Source organism: Heteronotia binoei, chromosome 1 (genome assembly GCF_032191835.1).
Source record: "Heteronotia binoei isolate CCM8104 ecotype False Entrance Well chromosome 1, APGP_CSIRO_Hbin_v1, whole genome shotgun sequence".
In the NCBI taxonomy this organism is placed as follows: domain Eukaryota; kingdom Metazoa; phylum Chordata; class Lepidosauria; order Squamata; family Gekkonidae; genus Heteronotia; species Heteronotia binoei.
The window spans coordinates 257,722,420-257,737,862 of record NC_083223.1 but is presented as its reverse complement, the minus strand read 5'-3'; the positions used below and the strand labels follow the sequence as shown (position 1 = coordinate 257,737,862).

Sequence of the window (15,443 nt, the reverse complement as noted above, 5' to 3'; positions counted from 1 at the left end):
TTTCCCAGTGATCCCCAAAATTTCCCAGTTTTTCCACTGGAAATATTTGTGTGAAAATGCCTTATTTTCCTGGGCCCTCATATCTCTAGATGTGCACAAATCCTTATTAAACGGCTACCAAATTCAACTTTGGAGTTTTAGTCATGTTAAAGATTTACTATTATAGGACACATTTTCTTCAAAGCAGTTATATGATAGGCATGACAGACACAGTTTCAGTTTCACCAAATGTATTGTGAATGTATAGTGATAAAATGACCTTTATAAAAACACTGAAATGACAATGTGGTAGATGAGTTTTGTGTGAGAATTCTACAGCACAAATCCTAAGAAAGGGAAAATGCTGAGAAATATCTTGCTAAGTACACAACATTTCTGTGTTTATCTCCTACCAGTTTATAGGTATAACACTGGGCATGGTCAAAGACTTTTGCTACAGTCCAAAGGGCTCTTGGCCTGTGGCCCCACAGGTAATAGCCACAAAATGAGTCAGTTACTGGACGCAGCACTTACACAGGATGTGATTTTCTGTGGGTATTTTGTATATTGCTTGTGTATACTGTAGTTGTTTAAATTAAATATTTCTCTGAACATCTCGGTGTCAGGCAGGGCTACCAGCCCTGTGTTGGAAAAAAACTGGAGATCGGGGATGGAGTTTTGGGAAAGCAGAGAACTCAGCATGCTACAGTGCCATATGGTCCACCCTTCAAAACAGCCATTTTCTCCAGGGGAATTGAACTCTCTCATTGAAAACCAGTTGTAATACCAGGAGACCTTCAGGCCCCACCTGGAGATTGGCAACCTTGGGCTCAGGCCTTAAATGAAATAAAAATGAAACAGCCTCCAACACTGATGTTGTGGGTAGAACATCTTCCATAGAATATTCTGAAGCTGTATTTTTTTTTCCTTTGGAAATTTTTCTTTCCCACATATATATGCAAATATAGTCTACCTATAGTTGTCAGGACTGTTGTGCTGTAGATCAGTCATGTTAGATGGGCTAAATGAGAGATATGAAGCATGGACAAACCCCACTGCTTCATCATGTCTAGGCCTGTATATGGTGTTATATGCCCTCCCCCTTTTTGTTAAATTTTACTAATATTTAAGTTTCAATTGAAATTTTCTCCCAGAAAACCCACATCGCTGCCCAATACAGGGACTGTCAGCATACAACACAGTGACCTTGCTGAAACCAAACAAGTTTTGTCAGAAAGCTTTGTGAGAAACTGCTTGAGAACTACTTTCCTTAATTGAAGAAAGGCAAGATGCTAATAAAAATAAAATGAACCACAGAGCAGCACATAAACAGACTCTTAAAGGAAAAAATAAAAGATCAACAATTATGTTTTTTTTTAAATGCCTACACATATATATATATGCACACCAAGATCCACACACATAAAAAGATCCAGAAGGGGCCACAGTGCTACACTCTCCCATTCACATTAAAGGGCCCTCTTCCATGAATACTCTCAAAATACAGCTTGCCCAGATGAATGTACTGGATGTCAATCTAACTGACTCAGATCACACTTTCTCCTGAAAATTTCAAGAACTCATGTGCCAGCAATGCCCCTTTACCATTTACACTGGCCAAACCAGTTGTCTCTGCACAGGAGAATAAATGGTTGCATGCTGTCGACTGAATGTCTGAAATGCTTAGAAACAAGCCAGTGAGAATTTTAATCTCCCTGTACTACTCAAGTAACAAATCTAAAAGCTGACACATTTCAGCAAAACTTTCACATGCAGAGGCAGCTAAGTTAACATCAACCTGCACATAACATTCTACCATTCTAGCTCATATCAGTTTCAGGAGGAGCTAACAACTTACTAAAGAGGGGCACAACTATGCCCCTCTTCAGGCCTATGCACTGTTAACCTACTGACTTTATTTCCCAGTTCACTCATGGTCCAAGAGTGGTCCACATGCACTCTGACGGAATCATTTTCCTTTTCACCAGATCTTGCCTTCATGAGCTCTGTGTAATAATATAACATACCTTACATATTCATGGATATTCTGTCCTACTAACTTCATTTTACAGTAACCTCTTCCCATCCCTTTCTCTTTGTACTCAACATAATGTGTCAAACTGTGCATATAGCTACAGCTAAAGACAATACTTTATACATCTGATGAAGTGTATCCTGACTCACAGAAACATTTGCCAAAAAATGCTAGTTAAAAGTCTGTTTTAATATCTGTTAAAAGTCTGTTTTAAATGTGTATTGTGCATTTCATATAGTAAGCCTTCTCACCTTTGCCTCAAAGCAGACTTTGCCCTTTGTCACTCCATGTGTGCTTCTTGCCCCTGACCAAAGGTTAGGGAATTTCTCAGAGAACAATGGCTGCCCTCCATAACGATCCTTGGTGGCTCTGAAGTGGAGATCAGATGTATCTGTGAGAGAAATTGAGAACAATTAATATTTAAAATCAGTAAAGTGTTTTTCCCCATAAGCTATAAAACAACCCCGAAGTAAAATTTGAACATGGATAAGATGTGCCCAGTAAAAAAAGAAAAGGGGGGGGGGGGTGAGACACCAGATGGAATTCCACGATTGAGCAATACTTCCCTAAACCTTTAAACCACTGGTTATTAGATAATGTTATTATGTCCTAATAAACTCAAAAATTAAATAAAATGTGGGTAGTTCTTCTCTACTAGCTGCTGGACACAATGAGGCTAACCTCTGCATCCTTCTCTCTGCAAAGCTTCCATTTCAGTGGATTCTCTCTTGGCCTCTCACATGATTACAAAAGTACACACAAGGTACTTTTAACAAGTATTTCCATTTTAATCACACACAAAGAAGCTCTGACACAACCAATCCTAAGCATAGTTACAATGCAGTACAGTTTTCATCCACTCTTTTTCTGTAAAGCTATGGAATCATCAGAAGGAAGATTGTTACTACTTTCTCTGACATAGAATACAACTGAAATCCACTGTGCAAGCCAATCTTTATCTGTGCCCAAACCTTCCCCTCAATTTTTTAACATGCCCTTTCTCTGAAGTACTACCTGTTTCAGCACCACAAATACCATGCAAAGGAGGCTGTGCTAAGAGAAAGTGACTGGCCTATAGTCACATAGTCTGGCCCAGTGCGGATTTGAACCAGGATCTCAAGCAGCCTAGTCCATAACTCAAACCACCACATCACACTGGGTTTCATGAAGGTGTAATACTATAAGGAACAAACACGTACATGTGTCCAGAATTACAGTATTCTCATCATCTTCTTCTCTAGGCTCCTCTTCTGGAGGAGGAGGAGACTTGGATCTGCATCGAATGAGAAGGAACCATCAACATGATCAAGTTAAAAATGCATCCAACAGATATGGTACATAGAAGAAACTAAGAAAAAAATGCCACTGTGTTCTCTATGTTCTCTATGTACTGTGTTTCATTTTGGATTAATGCCTGTCTTTACTTTTGCCTTTTTTATTTTTGGTATTGAGATCAAGGAACATATCCCAGCTTATTTTACTATGAGAAACCATAGTAAAAAAATAAATTATAAAGCTTCCCATCTGTTTATGGAACGTCACCTCACAAAAAGTACTGTTTTCAAGAAAATACACAGAACTGGGAAGTGCAGGAGCTGAAACAGGATAATAAGGCATTGGGAGAAATAATACGAAGTAAAGACATTTCTTCATTTTTCATAAGAGAAGCTCATGAAACCAAGATGCCTTCCCAATTTAATACTAAAACACCTCCTTGATTACCTACTTGAGCTCACCTAATGCAGAGCAGAACACAGTTGGCAATTCATTGGTGGACCGCTAGACAATTCTTGGTGGAATACTGAGTACATGGCAACTTTAAGTATGTCCTATTTTCTTAAGAAAAAGTATATTCTAGGACACTTAACAGAGAGCAGATATGTCACCTAAGTATGTACTATGGGCTTGTAAAGCTCCATCAGCAGGCCACAGGGATCTGGTACTCACATATAAATGGAATATTGTAGTCTGCTCAGCCCACTCCTGGCTCAACGTACTTAACCCCGCCCCCAAAAAACCTGGGTCTCATACTCTGAAGTCAAGCTGGCTTGAATTCCTTGTCAAAATGATGTACATCTCACCGGCTATTATATGCCTCCTCTCGAAACTCATAATAGGCACGGCCGTGCTCTTCCTTTTCTTCGCGCTGCCTTTTCAGTCCGCGGCGTTCTCCATCTGCACCAGCCTGCTTTGCTTTCTCATCATCTTCATTTGCTGCAAAGAACGGAGGATTAAAAAAGGCAGATGTTATCAAGTCACCTCAAAATTATTTTCACTTCTACTTTGAAGAACACCCGAAGTATTTATCTTGTATTCTCACAGCAGAGTGTAACAGAACAATCATTGTAAGCAAGGACCACATGGCCTTCTAGCCAACCTTCACAAACTCATGTCATTTAAGACCTGGAAGAGGAAGTGACAAAACTTTTTTTTCTGCACTTTGGCCATGTGGCAGCAACTCCAAAAACCTTCATAAATTGTATTTGGAGTATATTCAGTGCCCTAAGGCAAATATCTTTGAACAGAAAAGTGTCATCAAAGCTAACACATGTTTGCAGAGACATAAATGTTACTTGGTATCTATCTATGAGCCAAGCTATTAGAAACCAACAAGCTGTGAAGTAAAGCACCTGCCGCTATTGACCACTAATAAAAACTATTGTCCATGGTGAGATTAATGAGGTGAGTGCTGGTATAGTGGCTACAGCATCAGACTAGGATCTGGGAGACCTAGGTTTGACTCTCCACACTGCCTTGGAATCTTGCTGGGTGACCTTGAGCCAGTCACACTTATTCATCCTAACCTGCTTCAAAGCTGTCATGAAGGTAAAATGAAGAGGGAGAGGACATTGTAATGTAATCCCCTCTGGGTCCTTGGAAATAAACAAATAAAATTAATGTTTCAGTAAAAGTCCATTGTATAGGATGACCTGTTAACAACTGTAACACTTCAGTACTTCTGTGGATCACTTTTCCTGAGCAAAAACTCATGAGACTTTTTTTTTTTAATGCTTGAATAAAAAACTCAACCCGAGAAATCGGTTTACAGAAAGAAAACTTTCAGCGACTGTACTTATTTATTTCATTCGATTTATATCCCGCCCTACCCCACCAAAGCGGGCTCAGAGCGGCTTACAACCTAAAACTCTAACAATAAATCAGCTTAAAATACATTAATGGTTAATACAATAAAATACATAAAAACACATTTATCAATATACCATGCTACATCTTTCCTAAGTCAGTTCTTGCACACCGACGTGACAATCTTCAGGGGAATTAAGTATTGCATGCCTTGCAGCAACTTCCTATTTCTTCCTTTAAGTCAACTGTAACACAGAACCATCAATTCCAGAAAAGATGTTTTCATGAACACAAACTATTACATTTTCATTACAAGAGAATGAAGCTTCAGATAAGTATCAGAACCATTCATCTATATTACAACACCTAAATCCAATCACACCTGCTATTGTCATTCAGCATTTGAAATCCTTCCACTCTCCACAATGTAGAAGAATTGCAGATTTATACCCCGCCCTTCTCTCTGAATCAGAGACTCAGAGTGGCTTACAATCTCCTATATCTTCTCACCCCACAACAGACACCCTGTGAGGTGGGTGCGGCTGATAGGGCTCTCACAGCAGCTGCCCTTTCAAGGACAACTCCTAGGAGAGCTATGGCTGACCCAAGGCCATTCCAGCAGCTGCAAGTGGAGGAGTGGGGAATCAAACCCAGTTCTCCCAGATAAGAGTCCATGCACTTAACCACTACACCAAACTGAAAGATGCACTCATATTATAGCTATATCTGAAGAAGCGAGCAGTGACTCACAAAAACAATTTTTTGTCTTTAAAGAGCTACTGGACTCTTGCTCTTCTATATTGCACTGCTAGAAACAGATTAACATGGTTACCCATCCTGACCTAAAAATCATTCCCGACAACCTATAGAGCAAGACAAATTAATATCCCTTTCCACTTATCAACACTATACTTGCTACTTAGAACCCTGTTCTTAAAAGCATCTTGTTTTCCCAACCACAAGCACATCCAAGACAAGTAGCATAAAAGCATTTGAAAACTATAGAAGGTGCCACATGAGTCAGAAGCAACATGTGAAACGGCTCTTAACTATTCAACTTCCAAAATTCTACATAATCATGCACTTCCTATTTATAACCAAAGCTCTGCTCTCAAGACTTCATACAAATTTCTATTCTGTAGTACTGAAGCTTCAGCAAGTACCAGACAAAGAAAATCAAGCACATAAACAAAACACAAGTCTTTCCAGACATATATGTAACATAATGAGAAATGAAACTGAAGCATTTACATTGATATACCTTGAATCCATCTTTCTAAAATTGCAGTACACTAGACCAAAAACAACCCAGAAAACAACTCATATTAAAACAAAAACCTGACAAAACAAAGAATGATTATCTGCTCTCTCTAAACAGATAGCTATAATCTGAGAAGCACTACCATTTAACATTCTGCTCCAATATCTACTATTCATAAAGCAATATCAAATCTGTATTAGAAATGTTTTGCACTGATTTACAGCAGCAATTCAAATCAGTTATGAATGTGACTTGATGAGGCACAAAATTCCCAGCTAAAATCTCACACTGCTACAAACTCTCTCGATTGGGATCATCCACTTGTCTACTAGTGGGAAGCTCCCAATCCACCAAATGGGAAGGGCAACACGGAATTGTCTTTTAAGGATGTTTTCAGTTCTGAGATAATGTGCAGCACTTCAAACATCTGAAACACAATATCTAAAATGCAAAATATTTCCACTAATGAAATACAGCAAAGCTGCCCAGGCAACCTTTCTACCCAGTACATCACTACTTACCACATTTTTACACTGCCCTTCTTCCTAGCAATTTAAAATAGCATATATGTTCTCTCATCCCCCCTCCCCATCCCATGCCATCCTCACAACAACCCTGCACAGTAAGGGAGGCCAACAGCACAGCATCTGAAGCTTCAAATAGGCATTTGAAATTCAGCCTTCCCTGGTGCCAAGTCCAACCATTCTAGCCAGCACCTAACACTGATTTTGTCATTTTCTCTATAAATCCAAATGCATAAAAACTATTCCAAGATTAGTACTCCCACAATGCAAGCCAGCCCTGAGAGAGCAGCAGCATTGCCTCAAGACCACTGTGAATGAAACTTGATTTGAACTGGGAGCTTTCTACCTCACAGTTTAGTCTTAACTGCCCATATAACACCAAAATGCACATGCTTTACAGTACTGCAAGGAAAGTATACTATGTATACTTATTTAGGGGAAATTACTTCTGAATGAATAGACCTTGGCTCTAAGAGCATAATATATATGTTTACTTGGGAGTAAGCCCTAGAGACCTATGCATGCAACAAATAAATTCATAACTACTGGGCTGAAACATGAAACATAACTACACCTATGAAAGCGACACAAACGAAAGTGACAAAAAACTATGTAACTTAAAAGTACAGCAAAATCCCTTTTTGCGTGCTCTCTCCCATGAAAAATCTCAAACAACACTAATCCATCCTTTATACGTATTTTTGTATTTTCTGAAATACATTAGCAGTGCAATCCTATACAGAGCTACTCTCGGCAACGTCCACTGATTTTGAGCCTTGCGTCGTAAAGCTACAACGTATGCAGTCGTATTTGGGCGGGAGCGCGCTAACCAGGATTTATTTTTTTTAGCCCGGCAACGTAAATCTGAATGTCAGGGGGCAAAGCCTGGGACCCCTTATTTGGGGATCCTGCCCCTACCGAATACCAACAGGACTTTCTTTCGATTAAAAAAGATGAATTGGGGGGCGGGTCCCCGTCAGGCTACAATACCACCAACCCACCCCCCTTCTTCTGGAAGGGGATGATTACAACTGCGACAAAAGGAAAAACAAGGACGAGCCATCCTGCCCCAAAAGCTCCTCCGCGTAAGCGCCAACCTCCTTCGGGACAGACGGTGGCTCAATGGTAGAGCATCTGCTTGTTAAGCAGGTCCCAGGTTCAACCCCTGGCATCTCCAACTAAAAATCTCCTCCAGATTCCCGTACTTGAAAGAAGTTCGATTGTCCACCACTAGAGCCACAGCATTTGCAACAATAGCCCCCACTCTGTGAAATGCCTTCCCGGAAAACATAAGGGCCCTACAGGACCTGTTAAGGGGAGATAGCAAATGTTCCACAGCACTGATAATCCCACTGGACAAATACAGATATTCAAAAACATCGACGTGCATCTTGGATTTTATGGTTAAAAATGTGTGGAATTGATTTTACTGCATATGTTTTTTTTTTAATATTCAATGTGGTTTTTAGCAGTTGTTAGCTGCCCTGAGCCCGTTAGGGGAGGGCGGGATATAAATTTGATATAAATTAAATTTAAAAGGATTCAGGCAAATAGGCGTGGAAAAACCTCAGCTTGAGACCCTGGAGAGCCGCTGCCAGTCCGAGTAGACAATACTGACTTCGATAGCCGGGGGTCTGATTCAGTAGAAGGCAGCCTCATAGCTTCCTCGCCCTCCCGCAGAAACAACGCCCGGCCCTCCCCGCGTGCGCAGGTGTCTCTGCGCTTCACAACACCCCCCCCCCTCCGCCCGACTCCCTTCCCGCCTTACCCGCCTTCTCGTCTCCTTGTTTGGCCTCGGCGTCTCCCGACTCTTCGTTGCCGCTGGGGCCTCCGCCGCCGCCTTCCTCCTGGGACTGCTGAGCGCCATTGAGGCCGCCGCTGCCGCCCGCCGCCTGGGCCTGGCCCTCCTCGCCTTGTTCCCCGCCGGCTGGCTGCTGAGGCAAGGCCTGGCCCTCTCCGCCCGCGGCTTGCGGCTCCGCCTGCATCTGCTCTTCCTCGTCGGCCAGCAGGGCCTCCTCGTCCTCCTCCTCTTCGTCCTCCTCATCCTCCTCGTCTTCTTCGTCGTCGTTCTCGCCGCCGCCGACTGCCAAGCGGGCCCGGGCCAGGCTTTGCCCAGCCACCCCGGCGCCGCCTTCGTCAGGCCCGGCCGCCAACATCTCGGCGTCCAAGGCCTCCTGGAGGCGCTGGGCCAGCTCCACTTTCAAGCCGCGGGAATCCAGGCCTCTCCGCCCGAGCTCGGCCCGCAGCTCCGTCACCTTCAGCCGCTTCACGTCCATGGCGCGCGCGCTCCGCTGAGAGGGGGGAGGGAGGAGGAGGGAGGGGGAGGAGGAGGAAAAAGAGAGAGAGAGAAAGAGAGAGCGAGGGGGGAAAAATAATCGGCAAGAAAGGCGCTTATCTGGCTCGCTCGCTCCCCGACACTAGCGCGCCTGCGCAGTTCCCCTCTCCTCTTTTTTTTTTCTTTCCCCCAACCCTCGCGCTCGCCCGCCTCAGCGGCGGAGGCCTCCTCCCCTGCAGTCCGAGCCCCGCGCGCACACGCTTAAACTCAGTGCGCCTGCGCCGGAGAGCAGGCCTCGTCGTTACTACGCAGGCGCCGGCTAGTGCGCAGGCGGAAAGGGGACAACGGTTTAGAGGAGACGCCGCTGTCGCGCAGGCGTGGAAAACTGACGCGCAGAACCGCGGTGCATGCGTTTTTGAAGAACAGCGGGAATTTGCGCATGCGTGTATTAAGAGGCTGTCCTTCTGAGCGTAGGGGCAGCTTTTGTGTGTGTTTTTAATCACCACCCCTTCCTTTAGGTCGTCGAGGCGCCAAAAAGATAGTCTGTGGATGCTGCGATAATACGCCTGCGTGGCTTTTTTCTTTTTAAAAACCAGCCTCCACTTGGCAGTGCGCATGCGTTCACTGGTTTCTGGCGCCGTGGTCTGTGTTCCGCAGCGGATTTTAGGCGGGCAGCAAACGCCCAGTGGGCAGTAGGAAGGCAGTGCTGTGCCGTTGGGTTTTTTAAAATTGGCTAAAATTCACCAATCACAATGAAGACATCGCGGTGCTAATCTGCCCAGAAACAGTCCACGCTTAATTTTGATTGGGCAACTTCTGCCGAGCTTTCTGCCTGCCCCTCCGTTCCGAAGCCGCCATGTTGTTCTTAGTCTCGTACAACAGAATGGGAGTTTTTAAAATGAGTTCCACATTTCCGCTTACCGATATTCGTATTTTGAACAATTCAATGACAGGCAGAAATGTAGTCCTCTCTAAGCCGTGTAATTTTGCTGTCGCTGCATGTCCGTGGCAGAGGAAACCACACCTAATGAGGTTTTTTGCCTGCGCTGGACCTTCTGGAGTCCGCAATAACAAAACGGAGCCATCCTTTTTCTTTTCCTCCCGCCATGTATGGCTGTCATTGTTTTTATCTCTGCCATGTTTCCTTTAGTGCCATGGTGCACGAGGCTTAGCAGACCCAGGTTGCAACCTGGAGTCCTCCCAGAATTGCAGCGAACGAGGTCGTTACAGAGATCAAATGCTCTGGAGGAAAGGGTATGCTCAGAGGAAGGATATCCCTGCAGAGGGGAACCCGAAGAACATAAGAGCCCCGCTGAGCAGACCAAAGCCAGCTACAACAGCATTATCCTGCCTGTGCTACCCACAGCAGATTTAAAGAAGCATCCTAACTCTGGTATTGAAGGGAGTAGGGATCTAATGGGGGGGGGGGGGATTAGTAGCCATTGATAGCCTGCCCAGTCCTCCATGAACTTGTCCACTTCTCTTCCAAAATTTTACGAGTTGGTGGCCATGACTACATCTGCAGCCAGTCCCACGAATTACATGCTGTGTAAATAAATTTATTTTTGTATGTCCAGGACCAGGCTCCCACACTTTAGTTTCTGTTAAGTCTCCAGGTGGGACCTGTCACCTGGGGATCCCCTGGAATTACAGCTTATCTCCAGACTACAGAGATAGTTATCCTGGAAAAAAACTAAAGTTTTTCTTTGGGGTGGGGGGGGGAGGTTTATGGCCTTGTACCCCACTAAGATCCCTGTCCTCTCCAAATTCCACCCCCATATCCCCAGGCATTTTTTTGCCTGGATCTGGCAACCCTACCCCTCTATCCCCTGCTGGTGGTCAGGGAGGACCTGCCAATCCTGGCTTCAATGGATGACCCGTTTCTCTGTTTCCGTGCCCTGCATAATTGTATATACCTCCATCATGTCTCCCTTTACTTTTGTTCTTTACCCACTGAGCTTCCTTTACCTCAACCCAGGACCACCACGAAATACCCAAGAATTTCCAAACCCTGATGTCTACTTTAAAAGTCTTTCAGGTGCTCGGCCAAAACATTTCTTATTTCAGTTTCAGTTTATTTCAGTTTATATCCCGCCCTTCCCACCAAAGCAGCCCAGGGCGGCTCACAACACAAGATCCAACATTTTGGTTTTAAAATTACATCGATTTACAACAATTAAAACAGTAAAATAATAAAACAGCAATCTGTCAGAATACTACACTACAACCGTCTATAAAGTTTCCAATGCCAGTTAGTTATAGGCCAGCCGGAAAAGGGCTGCCTTACAGGCCCTGCGGAACTGGCCGAGGTCCCGCAGGGCCCTCACCTCTTCCGGCAGCTGGTTCCACCAGTAAGGAGCCATTACCGAAAAGGCCCTGTCCCTGGTGGATTTCAGACGGGCCTCCCTTGGCCCGGGGAAAACAAGCAGATTATGAGAGCCCGATCTCAATACTCTCTGGGGAACATGTGGGGAGGCTTTTCTTTAGTTTTATTTCTCCAGTTGTTCTATGGATAGGTTTATGTCTTATGTCTCAATCTCCCAGCTTGTTTCAATAACTTGTCAATGATTTATTTAAATTGTAAACCACCTTGGGCAGAACCCTGGAGAGGCCAACATAAACATTCCCAAAATAAATGTGTGCATTTGCTGGACTGGTTAACCTTGCATTACATTTTGTTCTTTACCTCCCATCTGATCCTTGTGGAACCTTCTGCATGCAAAGCCAATGCCACGTCCCCAGCAACTCTTGCACAGTGTACAAAGGAAGAAGGTACACTAAATGCTGAAGAGACGCACAAAGCCAATAGACATGTAACAGAAAAATTAATATTATTGCACACAGTTCTGGTTTTGCATGTCTCTTGTCTTTGCCTGTGGAGCACCAACGAATTAGTCTCTAGAAACAAAGGAGGATTACAACTCTCTTGGGCCCTCCATCTGCCTCCTTTTCCTCTGGCCTTCCCCCAGCATGGATATGACCAAATTCTCCCTGATGAATTGTATTGTGTGTGCCATTAGTGCATTATGGTTAGTTTTTACACTGTTTTTTATAATTATTTATTGATGTTTTATAAATATGTTGTTTCTCACCCTGAGGCCTGCAATAGCGTGGAAGGGCAAGTCATAGGCAAACAAACAAATAACATTACATGTAAAAGTAGGGACTGATGAAACAGGGATACCCAGGGAGTGCCGGACTGTGACCTCCAGCTCACCAGTAAAGCCTCTCCAGAGAAGGAGATTTGACATAAATGTCTCTGTTGGGCTGGAAGGAGATAAAAACTTTATAAAGGACACAGGCAAACCCAATTAACATTTTTTTTAAAACTCAAAGCATAAACATGTTTATAACCAGGCCTCAGATTCAGTAGGCACTCACAGGAGCACTGTTGGAGCAAGAATCTACATAAACCCAGTCTGACAGCTACAGTATGACAGCTGGTGATCTAGCTGCCAGGCTAGGTCACAGTGACCTGATCAGCAGACCGGCTTGAGCCGGCAGAAGCCAAGTGATGCAATCTGCTGAGTCAGCACGGCCAGGATTGGCTGCTTGCACTATATATGATCTGTGTGTGCATCACACAGGTCTCTCCCTGTGAGATGGTGGTTAGGCGAAGCACTTTGTCCGTGGAGGTGATATTGTATAGACTGCACAAGAGAGCACTTGTCGTGTATATATGTTAATACACCTTTTGGCACTAGTTGCACGTGTCGGCCTGATTTTCTTTCCTGAAGCCCTGTGTCGGGCAAGTCATCTCCCTCACTCTGCTACTCCCGCTCCGACAGGGTTATGGGCCCAGGGCGGTTCCGCTGCGCGGAGGAGAGAGTTGAGAGTTGAGCTGACTGTGAGTTTGGAAAGAGCCGGAGGCGAGGAACGCCGGTGAAGGACACAGAAGCACCACCGTTCTCTGTTTGAGAGCCAGAGGGACGTCGGCAGCCAGCCGTGAGGAGGAGTCGGCACGATGGCTCAGCAACAGCTTGGAGTAGCCGTTGAGAAGCTCACCTCAGCCAACTACGCGGTGTGGAGCCTGAGAATGCAACACTACCTCAAGCGTGAAGGGCAATGGCTGTTCGTGAGTAACCCCCCTGCTGACTTATCTCCTGCCGAGACTGTGTTATCGGATAAGGCACTGGCCAACATAGTGCTGTCTATAGGAGATGACCAGCTGGTTTATGTGCGAGGGAAGGACACTCCCAAGGCTGCCTGGGACGCGTTGAGTGCGGTGCATGTTAGCACCACTGCTGGTTCCCTCATGGCCTTGACAAGGAGGATGTTCCGCACCGTTATGCCGGCTGGAGGGTGTGTGAAAGATCACATCAAACGGCTAACGGACTGTTTCGTTGAGCTGGAGGCAAGAGGCAAGACTGTAGCTCCAGACGACAGAGTGTACATTTTGCTGTCGTCGTTGCCACCTGAGTACACTCCCCTGATAACTTCTCTGGAGACGGTGGACGTAGCGACCCTGACCATGGAATACGTCTGTGCCCACCTGCTTGACTTCCAAGAGAGAATTGCGGCCGTGAGCTGTCCGGGGGTGTCGGCCGGGCAGCGTGCTGTTATCGGTGTGTCCGGGAAGACAGCCAAGAATGAGCCAGCTTTTGCTGCTGGCAGGCGTCCGAAGGTGGAGGAAGTGGAGCCGACTGCGTTTGCAGTCCGTCGCTGCTATGGATGCGGGTCGTCGCAGCACCTGCTCCGAGCTTGCCCTGAGAGGGAGAAGAGGCGGGGGCGTGTGCGGCGAGAGCGGAGGACCGCCAGCCCGTGTGAGGAAGCAACCCGGCTGGTCACGTCTGCAGTAGAGAGCACAGGGTCTGCTTGGATTTTAGACTCCGGGGCAACGAGCCATCTCTGCTGCGAGAAGGAGTTGTTGAAAAACATTGACAGTCCTGAGCATAAGTATGTGAGATTGGCTGATGGGACCACTGCCAATTCTGTTTGCTCAGGCAATGTGGAATTTCCTGCACTGAAATGTATGTTGCAAAATGTGTTGTATGTACCCTCACTGCAGTCTAACCTGTTGAGTGTTAGCACACTGTTTGACCAGGGATACCAGGTGAGATTTGAGAAAACCTGCTGCAAAATCCTGGGAGGTGGGGGAAAGTTGCTTGTGACAGGAAAGAGGGAAGGTAAACTGTATGTGGTCCAGAGTGATTGTGCCCAGGTGGCTCAGGTGTCGAATGAGCCTGTGCACAATAATTGTATACATTTGCTCCATAGGAGACTTGGGCACTGCGGATTTAGGGCGTTAAAGAAAACCCTGGAGCTTGTGCCTAGTTTGAAAGTAAATCCTTGCAAATGTTACTTGGATTGCCAGGTCTGCAAGAAGACCAAAAGCAAGGCGTGTGCTGTTGCTAAAGAAAGCTCAAGGGAAAGCACACGAGCCCTGGAACTAGTCCATTTAGACGTTATTGGCCCATTGCCAAAGAGTCTGTCGGGGAGGAGATACTGCTTGGTGGCCACCGACGACCACACGAGGTACGCGTGGGTTTTCACCATGGTGCATAAGTCTGGGGTGTATAAGACATTCACCAAGTGGGTCAAAGCAGTGGAGAGACAATTAGGGGTTAATCTCCTAGCTGTACAAACCGACAGAGGGGGGGAATTCTTATCTAACCAGATGAAACGTTGGCTGGAGAACAAGGGCATCGCCCACCGTCTGACGAACCCGGCAACGCCCCGAGAAAATGGGCATGGGGCTGTATTGCAGAATGTGATGTATTGCATGTTAGAGGATGCACAACTGCCAATGACCTATTGGGCAGAAACCATACATGCAGCTGTTTTTTTGCAAAATAGGGTTTGGTGTAATACTGTGAAAAATGTGCCTTACAGGTTACTGTTGAACAAGACCCCAGATTTGAGTTCTTTAAAAGTCTTTGGGTCACGGGCTCGGGTTGGCATCCACTCCACGAGTAGCGGGGAGGGGGATGTCCGGGCAGAGAGCCTAATTTTTCTGGGCTACAAGCCAAGGGCCAGGTGTTATCGTTTCTGCAATAGCAAAAGCAAGATAACACTTAGTAAGAGTGCCCAGTTCAATGAAGAAAGCAGCTGGCCAAGGTTGCACTCCTTGCAGAAACAATTTGTCCTGCTGCCAAGTAGCGATAACGATGTTGGAGCGCAGCCCAGAACTCCAGCCCAGGAGGTGGCACCCAGTGGGGCTGGAGAAGGTGAGCCGAATGCTGGCACAGAGCCTGACGAGCAGAGTCAGGAGGCAGAGCCTCAAATGCAGGAACTGGAGGTAAAGTGTGAGAGTCAGGAGGTTCAACACCCAATTACAGGGGCAGA

At 45.5% G+C, this 15,443-nt stretch overlaps 1 protein-coding gene across 2 annotated transcripts in view; it reads right to left on the bottom strand.

Moving 5' to 3' along the window:
* HNRNPUL2 (heterogeneous nuclear ribonucleoprotein U like 2) overlaps nucleotides 1-9,543 on the bottom strand; it is a 28,669-nt gene extending 19,126 nt beyond the window's left edge. For both annotated transcript variants that reach the window (XM_060254114.1, XM_060254123.1), the window contains exons 1-4: nucleotides 8,652-9,543; nucleotides 4,096-4,228; nucleotides 3,214-3,287; nucleotides 2,266-2,405 (exon numbers count right to left, since the gene is read on the bottom strand). In XM_060254114.1, coding sequence (XP_060110097.1) covers nucleotides 2,266-2,405; nucleotides 3,214-3,287; nucleotides 4,096-4,228; nucleotides 8,652-9,159 — 855 coding nt within the window. In that variant the 5' untranslated portion in view covers nucleotides 9,160-9,543. The remainder of the gene's footprint in view (nucleotides 1-2,265; nucleotides 2,406-3,213; nucleotides 3,288-4,095; nucleotides 4,229-8,651) is intronic.
* Nucleotides 9,544-15,443: the final 5,900 nt, after the last annotated feature.